This window comes from Tamandua tetradactyla, chromosome 24 (assembly GCF_023851605.1).
Source record: "Tamandua tetradactyla isolate mTamTet1 chromosome 24, mTamTet1.pri, whole genome shotgun sequence".
In the NCBI taxonomy this organism is placed as follows: Eukaryota; Metazoa; Chordata; class Mammalia; order Pilosa; family Myrmecophagidae; genus Tamandua; species Tamandua tetradactyla.
Genome location: NC_135350.1, coordinates 44,793,975 through 44,820,028, shown reverse-complemented (window position 1 = coordinate 44,820,028; position 26,054 = coordinate 44,793,975). Strand labels below are relative to the sequence as shown.

Sequence of the window (26,054 nt, the reverse complement as noted above, 5' to 3'; positions counted from 1 at the left end):
GATTATAGTTGAAAATTGATATTTCGATTTAATCTTAGTCAGGTGTCAAATGGTTCACTATTAGAAAAGGCTCTAATAGTCCAATCAACTCATTGATTTAAATTCAGCTCCTCTGCACATCTTACACCAAGCAACCATTTTCCCTGCAGTTCCCCCCGAGAGCCATATTTCCAAAATTCAAAGCCCATGTAATTTTTTAGAAACTGCATAAGGAAAAGCTCTTCTAATTTTACCCAGAGAAGATATAAACATAGTATAATGGATAAGTAGATGTGAGTAAATAATACCTTCACAAAATCTTTTTGACCAGAATCTGTACAAAGAAAACAAAAATATTGCTGCAGATAAGAAATCTTGTTATACTTGGAAATGCTGGAATTATTTTGTGAGGAACTGAAAAAGTTTATAGCACTTCTCCATTTTCTCCTTGGGACCTCCAATTCTACACACAGGAGACAAGATGAAAAAAGAAATTACGCCCTACTTGGCCCAATTTTTCGGTTAAAACTGCTCACGTCTTATACGTAAAGAACTTAACTAAGATACTGTCTTAGTATCTTTTCACCCTTGAAGCTAACCATGAAACACACACACACGCACACACACACACACACACACACACACCACACTTATTTGCCCTTTCCTCGAGTCTCTTATTACTGCTATTATCGAGTCTTCATCAAATCGGGAGCTTCCCCGAGGACTCCAAGGACCTTACCTTAGCCCCTCAATTCCATTGCGGCGAGATGTCTTGCGGAAAACTGTCCACGTATCTTCATATTAGAATTTCAAACTTCTCTGAGGCCACATACCTATGGTCAACCTCACTGAAAGTTCCTCCATTATTTCCGCATCAGTGAGCTACAAAAAAAAAAAAGAAAGAAAGAAAAAAGGCAAGGAAATGACGTTCATCTTAGCAAATCTTTTATTTTTTGGCCAGAATTTATTTTCAAAATTTCTAGAGGACCACGTTTACCTCTCTCACTCAAGTTCCTTCTTCCCCTCAAAACCTCCAATCTCAGAGACCGCACCCGGAAATCAGCATGCCCCAAGATTCGCCTCAATCTATGTCCTTCCTTTCTGCTTCGCATTCTTAACTTCGGCCTCAAAACAAGAGGGATGGTACCGGATTGAGCCAGGACAGGTGAAAGCAAAGGGTGAGCTCGTTAAAACAATACCTATCGAACACCAACAACGCGGGAGGAGCGGCCAGACGCTCGTCTTAATGTCCCTAGTATTTCCGATTGGCTGCGGCGACACGACGTGTCCTGTGATTGGCCAAAGTAGATAGCGCAGCGCGCAAGGAGAGGAAGGGTGGGAGGCCTGCGCTTCAAGAGCCCGCCTTACTAGATAAATAAAGGTCGTAGTCGCCGAGTTAACGGGCGGAGCTAAATTTATTGTGGTCCATGCAGTCGCGAAAACCTCGAAAGTGGAGCCCCAACGTAGCAAGATGACCCGAAGTTGTTCGGCGGTGGGCTGTAGCACCCGGGACACCGTGCTGAGCCGGGAGCGTGGCCTCTCCTTCCACCAGTGCGTGTGAGACCAACCTCGGAGCAGTCTAACTCCCAACAGCGCCAGGCCAGGGAGTAGGCCAGAGTGGGGCGGGACCGGGCAGCGCGTCGCGCCGTCGACGTGACGTGACGTGACGTGTTTAGTGTGCTGCGTGGGAGGGCGACTGGCGAAGTTTGGGAGCTAAGGTTTTCCGTACTTCCTCCGGTTCAGTGTTTGCCTTGAAATTGCTAGTTCTTATTGCCCTCAGCTTACCCAGTGGCTTTTAATGAGAGTTACTTTTGAGAAATGAAAGGCCTCTTGCTTTCTCTCGATGGTCTTATTGAAAGTGAGGAGATGGGAAAGGAGGGTAGTTTTGGGGAACTGTTGGAAATGTGTTCTCCTGTCGAGAGTGCCGTTTGCTTGTGGGCTTGAATACGAGCTAGAGTTCTCGCCAGTATTGTCCGACATTGCAAGCTCAGTAGTCAGCCAAGCTTTACAATGTTCTGGCTCGATCTGATCATGGCAAGGAAGTTTCATCTGACTCAATCGTGGGTCGGAATTTCAGACTAATTTAAACCCACATCTGTAGTTCATTCAAATCAATGCTCAGGGCGCAATGGGAAGTAGGAAAGTGGGGAAAACAACCTCACAGACAGAAAGAGAAGGGATGTGCCTCAAAAAGAGGTCGCTTGTTAAGGTAATATGAGATGTAAGCAGTTAAAAAAAAAAGGAAAATGCAGTTTATGACGTCAAAAAGAGCATTATGGAACAGATGGTGTTTGAGTTGGACCTGGAACCTTGGCTAGATTTGAGGGAGAGGAGGGTGAAAGTTTGAGTGAGAGGAGAACAGTTATGGTGGAGGAATACTGTGGAAAAATGTAGAGATGGATAAATCGGCTATGTAGAGGAGCAGAAAGGTATCTTGGAGACAAATTATGTAAAAAATAACTGCCAATTAAGGAGTTTCGACCCTGTTAAGTAAGCCTTTTGTAGTCTTTTTTTTTTTTTTCTTTTTCCCCCTTCCCCACATAGAGCTGTTTCTTCCACCTAAGCTGTGAAAATTTTATCTTTTCCTGTCTCTTCCCGGGACAGCCCTGACAAAAGGTCACCAATGATCTTGCCATGTCTAGTGTTTTTAATCTACTTGTTTTTAACTTTTAATCGTGTCAGCTACTCCTTTAAACTCTCCCATTCCTTGGCTTACTGACACGCTCTTTCTTCCCACTTTTCTACCTGTATAAATTTCTCAGTTTTTGCTGTCCTTCTTTCTAAGCTTCTCAAATAGGGAAGAGCTCACTTAGTGCTTTTGTTTTATGTTTTGAGGTACAGATTTAAACTGGCTGCTTAGTTAAAAAAAAAAAAAAAGTGATGTAATTATTACAATAGTCTGCTTTGATTTTCCAGCCTTATTTTTTGCGTGTTCATTTTATTTTCTAGATTTTTGGAAATGGTTTTTCTAAATTTCAGAGTTTTTCATGATCTTTCCCTGAAGGGAGGATCTTAAACCTCAGTTCCTTTTTAAAAGACAGAGTTCAAGTTCTTCTGTGAAAGCGTTTCTTCATACACGCTCCTGACACCTAGAGAGACATAAAGGTAGGAGAGAACCGAGACAGGGAAAGATTTAGAATACTAGGGCATTAGTCCTAACAAAAAGATAATATATAGATCTGAAATTAGGGCTCAGCACCAAGATAATGTTGGAAGGAGAGAATCAACTTGCCATTGCCTAAAGCAGCTGACTTCAGAATTTTTTGATCCTGGAGTTCTCTCCATGAAAAAATTTAAGTATATGCCCCTGTTATATATATAGTAATTTATTAATTATATATGCAGAATTATGCTAATAAACATAAAACACAAAAAAAAGGATGGGGGCAAACAGTTTTTAAAAACAGATTCTAATATTCACTTCAAATCTCGGTAGATGCTTTCCTGTGGAAAGCAGGATCCCTATAGACCATTTTGGTTGCCACTGATCTAAAGCTTATTAGCATGTGAGACCTTTTGTGATCTGGCCTCTCCAGCCTATCTCTAACCATTCCCTAGTACTTCTGTACTTCCCTTTCAGCTGCCACATACACACAAGTATCTGTCTTTCCTACATTTCTGGTATCTTTCACATCCATTTAGTTCAGTGCTACGCATGCTTCTCCTTTCCTCTGTTTCCTTTACCCTTGTCCTAAGTTCTGTTTGCTGGGCTCTGCCCCAGTCCTGTGTTTGAAGGTTTTGCTTGTTTTGGGGTTACAGAGGAGGTTACATCTTAGCAATAGAAAATTAAAAATTTTAACATTTTAAATATGCCGCTTCTTAAAAAGTACTTCAACAACTTTCAAAGATTTGTCAATGGGCTTCCTTCTCTAAAGGTCTGCTACCTGTCATGTGCTTGATTCCACCTCTCTCAAGCTTCCAAATTAACCTCTTTTTTAATGCTTTAAAAGTCAGTAATGTTCAAGTGGTTTTTTTATACCTCTTTTTATACCTCTCTGTTTCTGCATCTTATTTGAGTGATCCCTTTGTGCATGGCAAACTTATTTGCTTTAGCTAACGAAGCTCTAGTTCTGTAATTCCTGTGAAGCCTTCCCCAACAACCCTTAACACCATCACCAGAATTGTGTAAGAAATTGCAAGGTTATAAGTGAGGGACTCTGATGAAAAGAAAGAATAAAAAAATCACTCAAACATGTACAAACCATTATTAGGAGAACATCATTACCCTATCAAAAGTATAAATGGTTAATGCAAGGTAGGACTGGCATGTTAAAAATTAAAGTGACTCTTTATTCATTCTCTTTTTGTTGGTGTCAGTAAAGAGATTAAGAAACTTTATTTCATAACCACAAAAATATATGTGATAATAGGAAGAGGTTTTTTAGCCTTAATTGGTATAATGAATTCTATTTTAAAACTTTTAATTATTAAATGTTTCAAACATACTAGCAAACAGAAAATAACATATAACAAATGGCTGTGTACCTACCAGTAGGATTAAGTACATGTCAGCATTTTGCTTTTTTCAGATATTTTTTCTTTAGAACAGTTAAGTTACAGGTATAGTTAAAGTCTCACTCCATAATCCCTTCTCTCCTTCGCTAGAGATAACCACTGTAAAAAAGGTTTTGTTGCCACTTTTCTGTAAAATATTTGATGTACAGAGAGCTAAAAGTAAATTTGCACAAGTAGTATGAAAAAGCATAATCAACCAAACAAAAGGAAATACATTCTAGTACAGTGTAAACCAATTCACTATTGTGTGTATGAGATGATAACTGGTTTGGGATTTTTTGTCTGCCAGAAATGGGTTTTAGACTAGGGAGACATGATTTCCACTTTTACTGCCTATTATTATTGGTTATTTACTTGGGTCTGGACTTGGCTTCATTTTATGTAAGAGGATTAAAAACTTACCTTTCAGAGTTTTTGTAAATCTAAAACTAAATTTTTAAAACGTGTATAGCACAAGGTAAATGCTTTAAAAGTTGTATCAATTACTGTTATCAATTTAATGTTACCCAGAACTCTAGTTACTCCTGTTAGACTGCAGTATTTCCCAACCCTTTTCATGGCATTTTACACATAGAAAATATTTGTTGAGTAGTTTGAGGCAAACTGACAGCTTTTGGCACATAGATGGCTGGAAGTAACCACTTCAAGGACTCCAGCTACCCCATTGGCTAAGGTGATGAGTAGTTGTACTCACCAGAAATATCAGGGAAACTGCATTAGAGAATCAGGCTCGTAATATAACTTGTTGGACTGGCCAACATTTGATGGTTCCTTGCATGCTTAGAGACTACACCTAATCTGTGGAAAAGCTTTCTCACAAACGTGGCATTAGTTAAGAAAAGAATCCAGTGAGAAGGGATTAATTTGTCTCATCTTGGAAAAACAATTCCCTATCCAGTCTCTATCATATAGCATTATCTTCATGGAACAATAAATCAAAATCTGGGAAGTGGAATTAGTTGTTCTAGGAAAGAACAAGCTTTGGATAGTGCTATATGTACAAAATTCCTTTGAATCCATTTGTATTCTCTTGCATATTTACTGCACCTTCGTCAGGAGACACAAAGATTGAGATACATAGTTGGTACAAGGTAATTGTGATTTGAATATAGGTTTTCCAATTCAATATTTTTTCCCTAGGTGATTGAGAGAGTATCTCAGAATTGTTTTCCCATGCAGTTATATTATTTCTCTAAGATTCATATTATTTATTATATTATATATAATATATTATTTTTCTGAAATTTCACCAGTCTCTGTCCCCTCACAACTATGTTTTGACACCTGAATTAAATATATAAAAGGCATGTAGCTAGTAAAGATCTGTCTACCAAGATAAATCAAAGAGGAAAATACAGAAAGAGCAGTTTGGGGACTTTCATTTATTAATTTCACAAAAGTTTTTTTCCCCACCCATCCCTAAACATAATAATTTGGCTGGGATTGTGAAAGAGAATACAAAGTAATTTTTGCATTCAAGGCTAGGAAAAATTGTTGCCTTTAAAAAGGAAATAGGAAAATTGAATATAAGAAATGTACTTGATATCTATTGCTATGTAACAAATTACCTCAAAATTCATTTATTATCCCACAGTTTCTTCCTTAGGAAACCAGGAGTGCCTTAGCGGGGTAGTTCATGAAGTTGCAGTCAAGATACTGGCCAGGACTGCAGTCATCTGAAGGCTTGCCTGCAGCTGGAAGTTCTGCTTTCAAAAAAGCTCACTCACATGGCCTATGGCTGGAGGCCTCAGTTCTTGCCCAAGTGGTCCTCACTGTAGGACTTCTTAAGACATGGCGGATGACTTCTCCCAGGAAAGCCCTTCAGTAGAGAGCAAGGAAGAAGCCTCCATGCCTTTAATAGTTTAGCCTCTTATTACTCATTGTAAATTCTGCTTTTTTTCTGTTCCTCAGAAGCAATTCACTAAGTTCAGCCCGCATTTAAAAGGAGGGGAACTAGGCTCCACCAGTTGAAGAAGGCACATCAGGGAATTTGTGGACATGTTTTAAAATAACCACAGAAAAGGGAAAACAACTATACTTGTTCTTTAACCAGTTAAATTTGAGCAGATTCTTCTGTTATGTGTAGGTAATGAAGACAGATGTGGTGGGACATTTAATATGAAAATTGCTCCCATATAAATTGAACACATATTTTTAACCTTTGGCTTCAAAACAATCAAAGAACTTTGAAGATTATCAAATAAGTAAATTTTGGCTGGACTTTTTGTTTGTCTAAAACAATTCAATAATAAGTGGGTTTGTATGCAAAATAGTAACATTATACTACTGTAATATTTCCTAGTTAATGGAACTTTAATATTATGCAATAGATTTCCAACAGATACCATACAGCGCTCAAAATGGATAAGGGCTGTTAATCGTGTGGACCCCAGAAGCAAAAAGATTTGGATCCCAGGACCAGGTGCTATCCTATGTTCTAAACATTTTCAAGAAAGTGACTTTGAGTCATATGGAATGAGAAGAAAGCTGAAAAAAGGAGCTGTGCCATCTGTTTCTCTATACAAGGTACTTAAATCTAGGAGAAAACTAGATTTAAGCTAAATTTTACAGAGGCTTTAAAAATTAAATTAACTCACATTAGAACTAGAATTTGAAGAGACAAACTACCTATGTGTTAAACCCATTAATAGATTTCAAATGCATAGAAAACATTTGTGTATGTGCTTTTTTTTTTCATCTCAGTGTAATATTAATATTCTGCTTTGGAGCTGTTAAATAAGATATGTAAATGAAAATTATCTGTCTTCGACATATATCAAGGTTCCTAACTTGAAAAATCAACTAGTGGATATAAATAGTCTTAAGAATTTAGGCATTTCTTAAGTCCAAGGCAGCTTTCATAATACTTTGAAATTATTTACCTTTTTTTTAGCACCACCCAATAATGTTAATCTTGACCAAAGTTTACCTAATTATTAGCATTGTTGGAGAAGTAGTACACAGAAAATAGGAAACTTCCTGTGAGTCAGTCACCAGTATTGGTGTTACATTCTGATATTTCTTTTTTGTGAATTTTATCCTTTCACCCCTTAGCCACAATCCTGGCATATGGCTCAGTCACTTTCTGGTCAATCTACAGTTGTCATCCAACTGCTCTACCAGACACTAGCTTTAACTCTTCTTATTCATTGGGGTCTCTTCCTTTGGTATTGTTTTATGTCATTCCCCTGTTCAGAAATATGTAGTTGATGCCAAATTCAAATTCATAATTGTAAGTTTTAATAGCTTCCTATTAAACTCTTAACTGATTTGTGCATTTCTCATTGCCCTGAATTCTCTTTTCGAACCATGTATATATACTTAGCAACTGTATATGTGACTAACTGACATGCTTTCATACAAAATCAGTAATAGCTACCATTTATTGAGACCTACTGTGATCTTGGACATTTACATAAATTATCGTATTTTACCCAAAAAACAACATTGTATTATTATTATCCACATTTTACAGATGAGGAGACAAGGGAATATATAGGTTAAGTGACAGCTAATAACTGATGGAGCTGGGATTCAAACCCAAGGCAGCCTTAATTCCAAAGCCCATCCTCTTTCTACTATGCTTTCTTTTTCACAGATAACTTCCCTGTCCCCTCCATTAAATCATCTTATTGTTCCTTCATAGAACTACTCAAAACTCACTTCCATGAAAATTTCCCAAATTACCACTGTTTTTTTCTCGTTACTTTAATCATTTCAGAAACTTTTCAGTATCATGTTAATATTTCTATATAGATACAATAAAAACTGTTTACTTCATCCTATAGATTATATATTTTAAAAATAGAACCTTTTCTTTTTATAACTAACTACACAGCACCCAGGTGAGTGCCTTGCATTCATTCAGTGTTATATGTATAGGACTTCTAAAGTGCGATAATTTCTAAACCCCAATTCTCTATTTCTGTTGTAGGTCCCTCAAGTTGCACACCTTAAAGGTAAAGCAAGACAGAAAATCCTAAAACAGCCACTTCCAGATAATTCTCAAGAGGTTGCTACTGAGGATCATAACTATAGCTTAAGGACACCTTTGACTATAGGTGCAGAGAAACTGGCTGAGGTGCAACAAATGTTACAAGTGTCCAAAAAAAGGCTTATTTCTGTAAAAAACTACAGGCTGATCAAGAAGAGAAAGGGCTTGCGATTAATTGATACACTTGTAGAAGAAAAACTACTTTCTGAAGAAACAGAGTGTCTGCTGCGAGCACAATTTTCAGGTATTTCCCTCAATAAATTATAATATTTATGAGATAACTTATTTTTTTTGAAATCTCTTTAAATATTTACTTTGTTATTGCCTATGAAAATCTTTATGGCTTTTAGCCTAAGCAAAAATAATAAAAAGTAATAGCCAAAATCCTTTTATACTTTAGTTTTCCAATTATAAAAGTAATATGTTTATTAGAGGAAAAACAAATATATAAATGATTAAATAACCATAACTCTGCTACCCAGAGGTAAGATCATATAGTTTATACAATTTTATATTTTTTCTTTTTTACTTGGTATAGTAGAACTTACCCAATTACAGATGCTTTGTAAAGAATTTTTAATAGCTACATGATTCATTACTAAAGTCTCTCTTTTTTTTTTTTTTGCATGGGCAGTCACCAGTAATCAAATCCAGGTCTCCCGCATGGTAGGCAAGAATTCTGCCACTGAGCCACTGTCGCACTGTCCCCATTACCAAAGTCTTTTTTCAGTGGAGTTGAACTAGATGATTTTCAAAGTTCCTTTGGGCTTGGAAATTATGAATTTTTGAATTTTTGAAAAATATTCTAGGGAATAGATATGTAAATCAACAACAGAAGACTATATCGTCCTCTTTGTGAACCAGGATACTCAAAGAGGAGCAAAATAAGAATTGCCAGCTAATTTTTTTGATGAAAGCAGCAGAAATTTTGGATTTCCATTTTAGGAAAAGAGAAGCATGTCAAAAAAGAGTAGGTGACACCAAAAGTGGAGAATATATATTTTTTCAAAGATGGAAATAGAGGAGTAAGCAGGGGTTCTACCAGAACTCGAGGATTTTTTTTTTCTCTCAATGGCAGGCAGGATCATTTGTGTAGTCTGAGAAGTACCCTATTCTCAGAAATGTTTCTTGTATCCAATTTTTCTTCTTCCATATAACCAAGTTGTCTTGAACTTTATAAATGTAATTACTCTTTTTTTTTTTTTTACATGGGCAGGCACCAGAAATCGAACCTGGGTCCTCTAGCATGGCAGGCAAGCATTCTTGCCTGCTGAGCCACCGTGGCCCGCCCTCTTGTATCTAATTTTTATCCTTGAATAAATAGTAACTAGGTAACAAATAAAACGAATGTCTTCATTATCCAAAGAATTAATTTTATCCAGTTATCTCATTTTCTTTCTTTTTTCCTTTAGAATAATATCTACTCAGCCTGCCAATGAATAGTAAAATGCAGTGTTCAAGTTGAATCTCTTCTTTTCCCTTTCTTTAGTGAAATGATCCAAGATGAATAGGAAAAATTGGTCAAGAGGCCCTAAGACAGGATATTAACCTCTGAACAAATTCAGTTAAAATGTGAAAACAGTATTTGTATTTGAATTTTGGTTCCCAGTACATTTGATATCCAAATGCTATGATCTATACCAGAAAATGTTTCTGTACATATTTTTATCACAAAAAAATAAATTTATTTCAACAGATTTTAAATGGGAGTTGTATAACTGGAGAGAAACAGCTGAATATTCCACAGAAATGAAACAATTTGCATGTACACTCTACTTGTGCGGTAGCAAAGTTTATGATTATGTAAGAAAGATTCTTAAGCTACCTCATTCTTCTATCCTCAGAACGTAAGTGTGAATTACTTTTTTTATATACTAAATAAAAGGAATATTTTTTACTTTTATTTTATTTTATACATTAAGGCTATTAATAGTCATACTCTCAATTATTGGTTCATTTTCTCTTTTAAAAAAATTCTAAATGATATTTGCAGCTTATTACAACAGCAAAATTTTCAGCAACGAAAATGAAGGCATATAGTCTGACAAATATTTTACATCTTCCAGATGTTAGAGACACTCTGGGTGATAAAATTAAATCCAGCAATATTGGAATATTAGTATGCTTTAGAAATTTTAATATCCTGAATAGAATGGAAAACATACAGTTCTGGAATGATACCATTTACCTGAGGCCAAGCACAAAAAATCTTCATATTTTTAGTAGGCACTGCAGTTGATACCAATGCATGTTGCCTAGGGACCAGATTTTTTTTTTCTTTAACTTTTTTTATTGTATAATATAATATATATATACAAACCAAAGAAAGAAAAAAGCAATAGTTTTCAAAGCACTCTTCAACAAGTAGTTAGAGGAGAGATCCCGAAGTTTTTCATGGGCTACCATACCATGCTCTCAGATTTTTCAGCTGCTCCAAAATATAGGAGGCCAGAAGGAATAAATATTTTTTTATCATCACAATCGACTTTTTTGTGAAAAATAACACATATACAAAACAGTAAATTTCAAAGCACAGCACAACAATTAGTCGGAGAACAGATTTCAGAGTTTAGTATGGGTTACATTTCTACAATATTAGGTTTTTACTTCTAGCTGCTCTAAGATACTGGAGACTAAAAGAACTATCAGTTTAATGATTCAGCAGTCATATTCGTTTGTTAAACCCTGCCTTCTCTGTATAACCCCACCAGATTTTGATAAATAATTTTTTAGGATTTGTAGTCAAAGTACATAGACAGGTTTATAATTCTCTTTAAAGCATATAACACTTCCAGTGACTTTATAGCAGTATTACAAACTTAATGCTATCAATTTTTGCTGTTTTCTATCATGGGTTTTATAGACTCTTTTTTAAAAACTGAATGAAGATTTTCCTGCACATGTAGTATTAAAATAATACTCATAAAAAATGTAGAAGTAAAAAAAAAGAAAGAAAAAAATCATTTATTGTCCCTCTCCAATAAATATAAACAATTACTGTTAACATTTAGGGTATTTCCTTCCGGTCCTTTTTCTGTGCTTAGATTTACTAAAGTTTTACATGGTTATAATTTTTTTGTATATAAATTTCCATCCTGCTATTAGTACTTTATAAGTCTTTTGTCCTTGTTAGTATAAGCTCTTTATAAACAAATTTTAAAGGCTATATATAATATCAGAAACTTGTACCCTACTTAACTATGGCATTCTTCAACTATTGGACATTTATATTGTTTCAATTTTTTGGTTGTAGTTGCTATTTCATACAATACTGAGATAAACATTTAAGTATAAAGTTTACTTCCTTCCATAACATGATTTTTACCATTTAGACTAAATATTATACTTATTTATAAATGTCCACTTTCTGCTAAGCCAGAGAAAAATTTTTCTTATTATTCTTTCCACACTTCTTTTAATATATAAACTCTTTGTAAATTCCTCATACTTCCCTCTTTTCATACTCACTAAACATTGTTAATTAACTCCAAAATTTGTATGGTAAATTTGGAAACTTATTTCTTCCTCCTGCACCATTTTCAGTTGAAGCTTCTCCTTTGCATTGTTTTAACACATAATTTGCCAGATTTTAACTGTGGTTTATGTAAGATATTTTATATGACTTCTCATTTTTTTTTCATGGTTGTCTTCATTTCCAGTAGTTCCTGATTAACTCCTAGTTTAAATCTTCCTTGACAATTCCAGCTCACACTGATCTTTTCTCTCTTCATGTCATTTTGCATTTTGTTACTTTGGCTATGATATTATTACTTCTTATAAAACTTTCAAACACTTCATAAGTATATAATTAGTAGAAATGTAAAAGCATTTATAATACTTCCATTCCCCTAATCTCACAAGGTTGCCACTCTTAGAAGTTTGGTGCATCCTCCCAGCCTTTAAAAAAGAAACCCTTTCATCTGTTTGTCAGTAAAATTGGAGAGAGAAAGAGTGTGTGTATGCAGTGTATATGTGTATAGTTTACACATTGAATTTTTTTTTTATTGTAGACATATTTCTATTACAAAAGATACCCTACTTCATCTCTTTTAATGGCCATATATTGTTCTAATATATTAATGCTAACTAGATTTTATCCTAAAACACCTGGCAGGTTGAACATACTAGTATTTGATTATGTTTCCATTCATTTTCCTATAAGAAAAATTAAAGTTATATCTTTTAAACACAGTAATGCTTAAGTATTAGATCTTTTTAATCATTATATTGAGTACTCATTTATTCAATAAATATTTATTGAGCAGGAGCGGCCAGTGAGGCAGGAGAAAAACCAGGAAATTGTGATGGCCTGGAAGCCAAGTGTAGAAATTATTTCAAAGAGGGAGTAGTCAACTATGTCAAATGCTACTGTGGGAGATCAAGTAAGATGAGGACAGAGAAATGACCATTGGATTTTTCAAGATGGAGGTTGTTGATGACCTTGACAAAAGCAGTTGCAGTGGAGTGGTGGAGAGGTAAGCCAGAAGCAAAGATGACAATTATGGACTCTTTTAAGGAGTTTTGCTTTAAAGGATAGCAGAAAAATGAGTCTGTAGGTGGATAGGAACCTGGTTAAAGGAACGTGTTTTTGAGATGATAGATGTTCTAGCATGTTTGCATACTGATGAGAATGACCCAGTAGAGAGAAAAACTTAATGATGCACATGAGAATGAATAATTTCAGGAATAAAATCCTCGACTCTTCACAAGAGAAAACATCCAGTGCTCTTGTGGAGGGAGGTCTGACCTAATTAGGAGCATGGACAGTGCTTCCATTGAAACAGGAAGAGAGGCAGAGATACAGATTCAATAGTTTAATGATTTGTTGATGGGAAAATGAGTTATCTGATTGCTTCTATTTTCTCAGTGAAATAAACAACGTTTTTAGCTGAGAGTTGGGGCAGGAGGCATTAGAAGTTTGGGGAGAGAGGGCAAAATGTGAGAGTAATCACCTTAGGTACCAGCAAAGTGAATAACGGAAAATATAGCACCAGATTTATGGTTAAACTTGTTTTTGTTTTTGTTTGGCCAACCATCCTGGAGAAGCAATTCAGTGATAAACAATTGAACAGTGAGGGACTAAGCCAGGTCTAAATTTTAAAAAGCCCTTCATTTAGATAGGTACTCATTCACTCATTTGTCCTTGTCATCCATCTTTCTCTAATTCTTAACTATTATTTGTCACCTCTCTAATTTTCTCTGCATTTCAGTTGGATTCTTTTTCAATTCTCCCTGAATTATTTAACATAACTTTCTCAGAGCTATGCTTTTTATGATGCCATTGCTTTAGGTCTTTAAGGCAGCTTGTTTTCAAAAATCCTTCAAAGTGATGCTATAATATCCTCAGCCTTCTTTTTTATAGTAAGTAATACATCATTTAGTTCATTGGTCAAAGATAGAAAGCATAGCATAGTGGTTTCTTTGTATTTCCTGTCTTGCTAAATTTCTGTTTGAATTCATTGCAATTTAGAAAGTCAGCTCCCTTTATGGGTAGATACTATGAGAGTTTCAAAAGTGAAGAAGGCAGAAGGAGGAGCTAATAGCCTTATAGAAAAACACTTAGATTGCTCAGTGTTATAAATCCTTAGGCCTTTATTTTTTTTCCAAGCAGAGTTTTAAGCCACCTAATTGACTTCCTCTAATCATTCCCCAAGTTAAAGCCTTGCTTGGTTAGTTTAAAATACCATGTTGTTAGGAGTGTAAATTAAAATTAGTATAACTCTCTGAAGAACAATTTGGGAATATGTAATAATTTTAAATTGACCCATTCGATGTACACCTGAGATCTAAAAATTTTTTTAATTTCTTATTAAAATTGAGTTCATTTCCCAATAAATGCATAATTTGCCTCTGTATCCTACTCCTAGGAATTACACAAATTACATGACTATGCAGATGTATACATATGCATTCACATGTTTTGTACACTGTTTATATTGTTTAAAACATGGAAACAACTAAATGTCCTTCAATAAAGGTTGGTTAAATAAATCACAGTAACTATACTGTGGCAATTACCATATACACATTTAAAAGGTTGCTCTAGGTTAAGGATATGTAAAGATATGTTTGTAATATTACTATTAAATAAAATAAAATAGGCTCAGTGTAATGTTTGAAAGTTATATTTAGGTGTGAATACATAAAGAGATCTGGAAGGTTATCCCTGAAATATTAACAGTGATTTTTACTTTATTTTCACTTTCCTATATTATTTGACTTTAAAAAACAAAAAAAAACATTTTTTACAATCAAAAAATGTTTTCATTTTAAAGGGGGGAAAGGTTTAAAAGAGAAATCAATAACTTTTCTGCAGTTTTAATTCAAAAACTTGATTTGGGTGTACCTACCCGAGTTATTAAATCTTTGAAAATGAATCAATTGGTCCACATGTCTTTCTGTCTGATTTCCAAGACACCATTCTAATAGCTCTGGATATTAAGATACTATTTAGATTTTCATTTAAAAATCAATGAACATAAGTTAGGTTTTTTTTTTTCTTAAACCCATTTAAAACTTTTACATAGAGGCATTAGGTGGTTTCATTATATACTGCAAGTACAACACAGAATCTTTAGTGTTCATTTTAGAATCCTAACAGAAAAATAAAATTTAAACAATTGATTAAAAATTGGTGACATACTTGTGAAGGGTTTTCATCATACTGTTGAGCTAGATGTAGCACCCTGGTAGAGAGCCACTGTTATAGTTTACTAATTGTCTTATTATTTTTCCCTGTTTTAAAATATAAACATGCTTATATTTCTCTTCAAAATAGATTATATGCTACTTTGAGAAAAGCATTTTTGTGTCCCCAAACTGGTTTTCAGACTGGAGGTGGTGACCCATTATTCATGAAATCAATTTAGTGAGTCATAATTGGCATGAAATACTTAGTTGTGTATACATATATGTATATGTGTGTGTGTATATAAACTATATAAACATAATGTATATTTCACATATATATATGAAAGAAAGTAGCGTGGTAAGTTTTGTTTATGAAACTTGTAGGTTGCAGCAAAAATATCTAGATTGCCCTGTCCTATAATATTGAGGGAAGTACCTTAATTCAATTAAGAAGAAATCTTGGCTGCCTAGAATATAGCTCAAAAAAATCAGAAATGTAACCCAAACCAAGGCATTTGAATTACAGAAGTATACTTTAGTTATAAGTGAGCAGTTCAGTCCATCCCTCAGGATTTATTTAATCTTATTTTAGACAATTATGGAATTTGGCTATTCTACAACAAATTAAAAGCAGTAAATTATAAGTGAGTGAGAGGAATTCTAAAACAGACACTAACAGTAATAGCAGTCTGGGAAGGTCCATGATACCATGAAAGAACTCCTAAGATAGTAATGCAGATATGAGGGCAAAGAGATGCAGACACCTTAATTGCCCATTAAGAGTTTAATTTTGAAGCTGTAAGGGCTAGTAGAAAATCACTGAACAGGGCACCAGGGAAAGGGGTTTTAGATTTGTATATAACTAAAAACATGACGTGGACCAAGTCCTTTAACCTCTCCATCTGCCTCAGTTTCCTAATCTGTAAAATGAGGTAGATATAAGTTCCTTCCTGTTTAACAATCCTCTCACTTCAATGAGGGTATAGGTAAGACTGGTTTATAATCTACACTTATAAACACATTAGAACAAACTGTGTAGTAGTTGATTTGCATACTTAAGTTTTAAGAAGTAAGTGAAGTCAAACAGGTACTTCTTGAGGTAACATCTTGCTTTTAAGCATTATGAGAAAATTTTTTTTAATTTTGTGGTATATTTGAATTTTAAATTACTTATTTGTGGGTGGGCCATGGTGGGTCAGCAGGCAGAGTTCTTGTCTGTCATGCCAGAGACCCAGGTTCAATTCCTGGTGCCTTCCCATGCAAAAAAAAAAACAAACAAACAAAAAAAAACTTTTGTGTTTCTAAGTTTCTCTATTATCTTACTGTCTTATTATAACCATATGAATGTATTCTTGAAAATGTCTATAGAATTTGGCCACGTATACCTGGCTTTATTTTTAAAAGGACTTGAGTCTACATTAGTATCATTTTAAGGCATTTTCTCTTTTAACTCTTCAGTTCTTCATTTGAGTTTTATATTTTATACTTCTTTTATTTTCCAGTTGGTTATCCAAATGCAAACCCAGTCCAGGTTTCAACAGCAACATTTTTTCCTTTCTTCAACAAAGAGTAGAAAATGGAGACCAGCTGTATCAATATTGTTCACTGATAATAAAGAGTATATCTCTCAAGCAACAACTTCAGTGGGACCCGAGCAGTCACCATTTGCAGGGGTTTATGGACTTTGGTCTTGGCAAACTTGATGCTGATGAAACACCACTTGCCTCAGAAACTATTTTGTTAATGGCAGTGGGTACTTTTGGTCATTGGAGGACACCTCTAGGTTATTTTTTTGTAAACAGGGCATCTGGATATTTGCAAGCTCAGCTGCTTCGTCTGACTATTGGCAAACTGAGTGACATAGGGATCACAGTTCTGGCTGTTACATCTGATGCTACTGCTCACAGTGTTCAATTGGCAAAAGCATTGGGGATACGTATCGATGGAGACAACATGAAGTGTACATTTCAGCATCCTTCATCTTCTAGTCAACAGATTGCATACTTTTTTGATTCTTGCCACTTGCTTAGATTAATAAAAAATGCATTTCAGTATTTTCAAAGCATTCACTTTATTAATGGCATAGCACATTGGCAACACCTTGTGGAGTTAGTGGCACTAGAGGAACAGGAATTATCAAGAATGGAAAAAATCCCAAGTAAATTTCCAAATTTGAAAAATCATGTACTGAAAATGAATTGTGCTGCCCAACTTTTCAGTGAGAGTGTAGCCAGTGCATTAGAATGTTTGCTATCGTTAGGCTTGCCTCCTTTTCAAAACTGTATTGGTACCATCCATTTTTTACGCTTAATTAACAATCTGTTTGACATTTTTAATAGTAGGAACTGTTATGGAAAGGGACTTAAAGGACCTCTGTTGCCTGAAACTTACAGTAAAATAAATCGTGTGTTAATTGAGGCCAAGACTATTTTTGTTACGTTATCTGACACAAGCAATAATCAAATAATTAAAGGCAAGCGAAAATTAGGATTCCTGGGATTTTTGCTTAATGCTGAGAGTTTAAAATGGCTCTACCAAAATTATTTCTTCCCAAAGGTCATGCCTTTTCCGTATCTTTTGACTTACAAATTCAGTCAAGATCATCTGGAATTATTTCTAAAGCTGCTGAGACAGGTTTTAGTATCCAGTTCTAGCCCTACCTGCATGACATTCCAGAAAGCTTACCATAATTTGGAGACCAGATACAGATTTCAAGATGAAGCTTTTCTCAGTGAAGTAAGCATCCTTGACATTTCAGTTGCTCGAAGGACAGACTTGGCCCTTTGGACAATTCAGCATGAGTATGGTGGCAGCATAATAAAGGCTCTTTTTCACAAGGAAGTCATTTGCCAAGACTGGTCTAATTGTTCACTGAGTGAGGCACTACTAGACCTGTCAGATCATAGGCAAAACCTCACCTATTATGCTGGTTATATTGCTACCAAGTTGACAGCTCTTTTAACGTGTGAGGATTGTATCAGTGCACTGTATGCATCGGATCTCAAAGCCTTTAAAATTGGGTCACTGTTATGTGTTAAAAAGAAGAATGGTTTGCATTTCCCTTCAAAAAGTCTATGTCGGATTATAGACATTTGTGAGCGAGTTGTAAAAACTCATTCAAGAATGGCAATTCAGGAGCTAGTTCCTAAACAGATATATTTGTATCTTCAACAGAAAATATTATGTGAACTTTCTGGGCATAGTGATCTTTTTGTAGATTTAGATGAGCATCTCTTTGATGGAGAAGTGTGTGTCATCAATCACTTTGTAAAGTTGCTAAAAGATATAATAATCTGTTTCTTAGATATCCGAGCTAAAGATGTAGCTCAATACCCTTTAAAACACCACTCAGAACTGAAATGAAATCAAGAAAACATTGGTCAGCTTTACAAGATTACAAATGTTCAAGTTTTACTAAAACCAATAAATTCAGTACCAATGGATATCCATTCCAATGAGAGTCCTAAAACATATTAAAAATTTTATTAATAATTGGTCAATAAGGTTTTTTTTCAGTCCATCTTGCCATTATCTTATAAATTGTGCATTCTGTACAGTGGACAAGTTTGCAATTCTGAATTTTTGAATTTCTAGTTATGCATATCATAAAATCTACTTGTACTTTGGTACGGCTTGCCACATTTCATAGTTATCCACAATGAAGGCAGTAAGTCAGTAGAAGCAGGCTAGTTAACAGGTACTACCTTTGAATGCACTATTAAAAGACTAAGTGACTGAAAAGACAACTTATTCAATCTGCTATTAAAAAACAATGGAGAATAACAATAGCTAGAAGTGACCAAAACATGAACTCCTTTTATAGACAGACTACATTTCCTAAAAGAACTTTGGTTTATGGCTCTTAAGAATTTTGTCAGAATACCTACAGAACCTTGAGTATACATTTATTTATGAAATTTAAGTTCTGATTTGAAAATTAAGCTAAAGCAAAATATCAGATACCACAAAGATCCCCTACCCTTTTTCACTCTAAAATATTTATGTTCTTAAGCTTTGTCAGGCAGGAGGTAAGTACCTGAAGATGGTCCGCTATGCTGCAATCAAGCTGGGGAATACAGTCTGGGAAGAACATACATGGCATGAACATCACAGTTCATTGTTCTTGGACTTTGAAAAAGTTTTGAATAATACAATGGGTGGTTGGTTACTTGACTTCTGTTGGAAAATCAGCGTTCATCAGAGAACAAGAACTGCTGTTCCATCTTTTGAAGCCTACCGATGTTTGCAGGGAGGCTAAAATGACAAAATATTTTCAATGTTGAATGAGAAATAGGATTTCATAGCATGTGATTAATAAATTGGAAAAAAGATAAGTCACAAGTCAATGGATATGAAACTTTTTCCTTAATATGCAATTTTTTGAGAAATTTAAATAATCTGAAGATGTAAACATATTAAGGACAATTTTCTACATTCTCATCTTCAGATATGAAAAGATGAATAGAAAAACAGGTATATGACTTTCACAAATGGGAATATTTTAATGGATAAAAGAAGATACAAGTGCACATTCACCTATGTATAAAAAAGTCTACTCTCTTTGTCATTGAATGAATATTCACAAAGTATACTTAATAGGAAAACAAAATTGCAAAAGATTAATGACTAGGTAAAAGTTGAGATTTATTAACCAAAATTCCCCTTTAAAAGTATATTTTGATATATTTGTTTATTCTACCTCAAAGCTTAAATTTTGAAATGTACCCAATGATGTACTGTATTTTATACAAGAACTGTTCCTGAGAAATCTGAATATTGTGTTTTATGTCTTGTTTGCATTTAGAATGAGCTTAGATTTGTCGGGATAAATCTTATTTAAGGGAAAACTGCTTGTAAATCACCTTTAATTTATTGCTTAAATAAATCCAAGTTTTGTAACTGATTAAAACTAGGTTCACACCCATAGTAGTCTAATATTCTTGGGTGTTCTATTTGACTAATGTATTAATATTTTGTATTTTAAATAATTAGTGTTTTGCATTATTCCTTTAAGTGCTGGATAAAAATGGGTGTACAAATGTTGAAAATAAGGATATTTCCATGCCTTTAGGACAGTTAATTGCTCTTACTCTTTTGAAAGGGGCATTGATTTACTTGATATTTACTTGATATGATATGCAATAATTCTGTAAATTATTCCAATTGATTAGTGTAATTTAGTTTTAATTTCTATTTTGCATCTTTGCCTTTCTTTTTCTTCAAAGAGAACTTGCTCCCCCCAAAATGCATTTTTCCTATTTTCAGTAACATGGGCTGGGACAACTGGGTATCCACACAGCAAAAGGTAAAATTGGATCCCTGCCTCATATCATATACCAAAAAAAAAATTTAACTCAAAGTGGATCAAAAACCTAAATGTAAGAGCTAAGACTATAAACCCTTTAAAAGAAAAGGGTAAATCTTCATAAATTAGGCAGTGGTTTCTTAGATATATGATTTGAATTAGGCAGTGATTTCTTAGATAGGACACCAAAAAAAAAGAAACAAAGAAAAAATAAATTGAATATCAAGATTAAAAACTGCTTCAAAGAACACCATCAAAAAAGAGAAAGGCACCCACAGAATGGGAGAAAAATTTTCCAACTCATATCTGAATCTAGAATATAAATCTAGAATATACTGATAACTCTTGACTCGATAATAAAGACCACCCAATTAAAAAATAAGCAAAAGATCTGAATAGACATTTCTCAAAGAAGATATACAAATGGCCGATAAACATGAAAATATACTGAACATCGTTAGCCATCAGGGAATTGCAAGTCAAGACCACAATGAGATACCACTTCACTGTATCCTCTAGGATGACTTTAATAAAAAGATAGTTGAAAATATGTAGAAAATGAAACCCTTATGCATTGCAGGTGGTACTGTAAAATGGTACAAATGCTTTGGTAAATTACTGGCAGTTATTCAAAAGGTTAAATATAGAGTTGAAATGTCCCCGCAATACCACTTCTAGGTTTATAACCAAGAGAAATGAAAAAAATATGTCCACCGAGAAACTTGTACATGAATTTCATAGCAGCATTTATAATAGCCAAAAAGCAGATAAAGTCCAAACGTCCAACAACTGATGAATAGATAAATAAAACACATTCTATTAGGTGTGTAGTGATGTCTCATGGTAGCTTTATATTTGCGTTTTTCCTATTGGCTAATGATGCCATTTCCTTAGGTGAAATGTCTGTTCAAGTCTTTTGCCCATATTTTGGAAGGTTGTTTTCTTACTGAGAGTTCTTTATGTATCCTGGGTACAAGTACATTATCAGATGTTTTATAAATACTTTCTCCAAGTCTGCGGCTTATCTTTCCATCTTGTTAATGATAGATCAAGTCCAGTTTATCCATTTTTTTCTTTTACAGTTTTCAATTTTTAGTTCTTTCATAGAAATCTTTGCATAAAGACCATGGAGATTTTTTAGTGGTTTTTTTTTTTCTAGAATATAGTTTTAGGTTTTACATTTAGATTATGATCCATTTTCAGTTAATTTTGAGTGGGAGATGAGGTCTGAATTCAGATTCATATTTTTAAATATGGGTACCCCAGCTCCATTTGTTAAAAAGACCCTCCTTTCTCCACTGAATTACTTTAGTACCTATGTTCCAAATTTTTCTATTTTTGAACAAAGGTACTATTTCTGGCACACTATTCTGTTCATTGAACCGTGGGTCTACCATTTCACCAATACCACACTGTCTTGATCACTGTAGCTTTATATAAGTCTTGAAATCAGGCAGGAGTCCTCCAACTTTGTTCTTTTTACAATTTTTTGTTGTTGTGGCTGTTTTAGTTGTTTTATCTCTCCATAAAATTTTTGAATCAGCTTATTGATTTCTAGGATTTTGACTGGGATTATGTTTAACCTATACATGAATTTCAGAATTGACATCTTGATATTCAATCTTCCAATCCATGAATGTGGTATATCTCCTTTTCTTTTGGTCTTTTTTTTATATATATATATTTTTAATCAGTGTTTTGTACTTTGAAGCATATGTATCTTGTGCATATTTTTGTTAGATTTCAGGACTTTTTGGTGCTATTGTAAATGGTAATTTTAAACTTTCAGTTCCTAAATGTTCCTTGCAAATATGAATCCAACTGATTTTTGCATACTGACCTTGCTAAACTCACTTTTTAATTCCAGATTTTTAAAGATTCTTTGGTTCTCCAATATACAGAATAATCACATTGGCTGCAAATAGAGATAGTCTTATTTACTAACTTCCAATTTAAGGGTCTTGTTTTTTTCCTTGTCTTATTGCGCTGTTAAGGACCTTTAATTCATTGTTGAATAGGAATGGTGAGAGAAGATATCTTTTCTTGACTTGTTCCCAGTCTTAATGGTGACATGCTAAATGCTTTCCCCCTAAGTATAATGTTAGCTACAGGCTTTTTGTAGATGCCATTTATAAGGTTGAGGATCTCTTCTATTTTTAGTTTGCTGAGATTTTTTTTTTTATCATAAATGGGTGAACTTTTATCAGTATCTTTTTGAAAAAAATTTAAAGATATAAAACCACAATATTCACCTTTATAAAGTGTACAGTTCAGTGGTGTTTAATGCATTCAGTTATTTTCTGCATCTTTTGAGATGATTATATGGTTTTTCTTTTTCTGTTGATATAGTTTAATATATTGATTTTTTGAATGTTGAAACAACTGTATTCCTGGGATAAACCTCATTTGGTCATAATGTATTTATTATACCTTCTATTTATTGACAAATTTCATTTGTTAATTTAATAATTTAAAGCCTCTGTGACAATATGCATTATGCTGAATATACTTGTTTTCTAATTGCCTTTGAGTGAAAACTAAGAATACCTTAAATGCTTTCATTTAATTTACTATTTAGAAGAAAGTTTTTTAAAATTTTTAAAATAAGCCTTTTTATAACTTTCATCTTATAAATTCACCTGGAATCATTAAAGGTACAAATTTGGCCTCCAGTTAATTGAATTAAAGACAAGGGACAATAGATAATAATAAAACACATGTTAAAGAAGTTCTAGTTAAAAAAAAAGTTTAAGCAATTTACGTAATAGGAAGCAACCCCAGTAATAATTTTTAGCATATTGGCTTCCATCTGCTTTGGGAGAATTCTATATAGAATGCTTAAAGGATGCAATATGATCAAAGATAGGGCTGGAGGTCCTAGTTTGAAACTAAATGTTCATGTTCTCAAGGTCGTGAAAAGTTGAGAGAATGGGAAAGTTAAAGCAGCATTGCCACTTCACCCTGCCCCACCAAGTTGCTGCTCTACTTGTTTTGTATTACCTGTAACATTAAGGTTCTGTTTACCAGATAGTCCAGGTAAAACCTACAGGTTATTTTAGTTTTTGAGAGAAAAGGGAACTAAGGAAGAACATCACACATTAAAAGAAAAGAAAGAAAAAAATTTTTTTAATTTTAAAAGAAAAAAAAAAGAAAGATTGTATTGAGTTTCTATCCTTAAACCAGTGGGAAAAAAACAGAAGATGTTCTTCAAAGCAATTTATGTTAACCAGGCTGGGCAAAATTATTGTGTGCTTTCAAAAGTAAAGTCAAATTTAATTGAAAATCACATATTTTTAAAGGTTTCTTGTGTGCTCAGTGGTTAAAAGTGGTATTATTAAAATAAGAAAAAATGCAAAACTTCCTTTTACAGAATAGTATAAATGTTTATTTTCCTTATGATTTACTTTGCTGTCCTGTTTTTACAATATAGAAAAGTGTATTCTTTGAATAGCTCTAGTAAATATAAATTTAATCTTTCTACTTTGGGATGTAAAGAGAGCTAAAAAATTATATACCCAGCCCTCCCCAAATAGTCTTTTAAAATTGTTGAATTAATGTGGCTATTAACCTTGTTCAGCAATTGATGCAAATGCCTAAATACAAAAAGAAGTTGTTTAGTAATTACTACAGAGGAAGGAAAAAGGCTTAATACTTTAGCTTCTTGAAAATCAGAAAAATTAGTAGCATTTGATTGCACCTTCAAATTTTTACAAACAAAACATTCTCAAGCAATGCCATCATACATAATCTACATTGTAATCCAAATGTCACAAACATTTTCTGCACACTGTATATAAATACACATCACAGAGGTGCAATAAAAATTAAACATAGAATATGTACAAAGTGAACAAAGTAGTTTAAGTTTAGACCAAAAAGGTATTGCAATCTTTTGAAAAATAACTTGATTAGATATTTTATCCTCTTACACTAATTTACATTTATACAAATTTTTAATTAAACATACTAGATTGAAGTGCTAAGAATGTCTGCACTATCTACATTTAAAGTTACTGCACTATAATTTTGTAAATCCAGATTTCAAAAGGAAGATACTTTAATGTGTAACGGAATCCTCTTTTGGATTATTTAGTATCTATTGCCTACCTCTTGTGTGTTCATATGAACATATATACACACTTAATACATACAACTATAGATTCCTTTTAGGAAATTTAATAATCATACTAATAATTACTGAGTATTAAGGTACCTAACAAAATGTGTGAATTCCAACATGGTTTTTCTTGTCATAAAATCAAGAGTCCTATTACAACAGGCTCTTAAATTCATAAAGCTTTTGAATTTTGAATTATTGAAAATGATTTAGGTTATTTTAGAAATTATATGAAAACACGCAAGCTTCAGCTTACCAAAGCACTGCTTAAAAATAATGCCATATTAAACGTCACTTATTAAAAAAAAAAAAAAAACTCACTACAATTTTGAAAGCTTTGCTGGGAGGCCCACTTCAGTAAATCGAAAGTCACACATTAGTTTGACACCTCTTAGTTCAATAGTCTATTTAAAAAAAAAAAAGTTTCTATAGATGAAAAATCTTTCCCTAAATTCATTTCTTCCAGCTTCAATATTCCTTAATTCTCCATCCAAGCCAAATTTTACAGTTGATAATTAGATGAGATTCCACCTTTTCACTGTATGTTTACATCTGTTCAGATGCACCTTTCCATGTGAATAGTACCTAGTAATCACTTTGACTAGTTTTTCAAATACATACCACCTCTTTGAAAGAAAATGGAGATGTCATTTGTTAGTGACGCCTTACTATAGAAACACATTGCCCATCCTCTGAAATTTACTGTCCCTTATCACTTTATGTTTTTAAAAACAAAATACTTTATTTTAAAAGTGTGCCTATGGATTATTTCCCCTTCTGACATACCCAAAGAGGAAGAATCTGCCCTAAAAAGGTGATTTTTCTTAAAAAGATAATGTTTTCTAAACACAAAATGTCATTTGAATATGTTTCATAAGAATTGCTTATGTAGACATTCTATCTGCGTAGATAATCTAAGTCTAGTACCAAAGGATGACTGGTAATACCAACTCTTCTTTGGCTTCTACTAGAACAAAGTCATAAAACACCACATTTTATAAATTGTAATAATTTTAAATGATCTTTGTCAACAGAATCAGAATGACAGAATACCTAATTCTTAAGAAACCCAAGCACATTAAAAATGTATATGCTACAATAAAAAAATTCAATTTAGAAGGGGCATAAGCAGACAAGATTTAAAATGTACTACCTCGTTTAAAATTCTTCTCTTTCAATAATGTGATTTCAAATCTCTTAAACCAAGAATTGATTAACAATACAGTAATTGTTAAACTATCTTCCAAAAATCAAGTGTCCCTGCACCTTAAATTTTATGTACAGTTCCATTTAACAGTCTTTTCTGCATGAGTTAGCAATTCATGGCACAAGGGTCACTTTTTGCTTTTCCTGCAGAGTTGATGACACTCATCAAACATCGTCCAAACTCCTCAAGTATCATCCGTTCAGCTGCTGCTTTTGATTTCCCCTTTTTGTCTGCCTGTTCTGCCTGGGCAAGAAGGCAATTACAGGTGGCTTCAGCGACTTCCTTAGTTACAAATGTAAATGGCAAT

At 33.7% G+C, this 26,054-nt stretch overlaps 2 protein-coding genes and 1 long non-coding RNA gene across 17 annotated transcripts in view; 1 reads left to right on the top strand and 2 right to left on the bottom strand.

Annotated features, from left to right (window-relative positions):
• The window catches only part of LOC143668309 (uncharacterized), a 10,547-nt gene extending 8,945 nt beyond the window's left edge, over positions 1–1,602 (bottom strand). Inside the window, exons 1-2 of the long non-coding RNA XR_013168375.1 lie at positions 977–1,602; positions 719–861 (exon numbers count right to left, since the gene is read on the bottom strand). This is a non-coding gene — a long non-coding RNA (uncharacterized LOC143668309). The remainder of the gene's footprint in view (positions 1–718; positions 862–976) is intronic.
• On the top strand, positions 1,285–23,784 carry THAP9 (THAP domain containing 9). 8 transcript variants are annotated; one of them, XM_077143000.1, is made up of 6 exons: positions 1,644–1,837; positions 5,551–5,585; positions 6,825–7,020; positions 8,429–8,732; positions 10,185–10,335; positions 16,621–23,784. In XM_077143000.1, the coding sequence occupies exons 1-6, from the start codon at positions 1,823–1,825 to the stop codon at positions 18,479–18,481; spliced, it is 2,562 nt and encodes an 853-aa protein (XP_076999115.1). In that variant the 5' UTR covers positions 1,644–1,822; the 3' UTR covers positions 18,482–23,784. The 8 variants fall into 8 exon arrangements, with proteins under 8 accessions (XP_076999114.1, XP_076999115.1, XP_076999121.1 ...); XM_077143006.1 differs by lacking the exon at positions 5,551–5,585 and adding an exon at positions 2,929–3,084; XM_077142999.1 differs by lacking the exons at positions 1,644–1,837; positions 5,551–5,585 and adding an exon at positions 1,285–1,530 and having other exon boundaries at positions 16,621–23,782.
• LIN54 (lin-54 DREAM MuvB core complex component) overlaps positions 23,778–26,054 on the bottom strand; it is a 126,246-nt gene continuing 123,969 nt past the window's right edge. For 7 of the 8 annotated variants that reach the window (XM_077143008.1, XM_077143014.1, XM_077143007.1 and 4 more), the window contains exon 13: positions 23,778–26,054. In XM_077143008.1, coding sequence (XP_076999123.1) covers positions 25,853–26,054 — 202 coding nt within the window. In that variant the 3' untranslated portion in view covers positions 23,778–25,852. The other variant, XM_077143012.1, reaches the window with a different exon arrangement.

Excerpts from the sequence above, each read along its gene's own strand:
- THAP9 (XM_077142998.1), top strand. The coding sequence starts at position 2,094 with ATGCTCAGGGCGCAATGGGAAGTAGGAAAGTGGGGAAAACAACCTCAC. Across the intron at positions 7,021-8,428 it reads CATCTGTTTCTCTATACAAG|GTCCCTCAAGTTGCACACCT; the intron begins GTACTTAAATCT and ends TTTCTGTTGTAG. Across the intron at positions 8,733-10,184 it reads GCTGCGAGCACAATTTTCAG|ATTTTAAATGGGAGTTGTAT; the intron begins GTATTTCCCTCA and ends TTATTTCAACAG.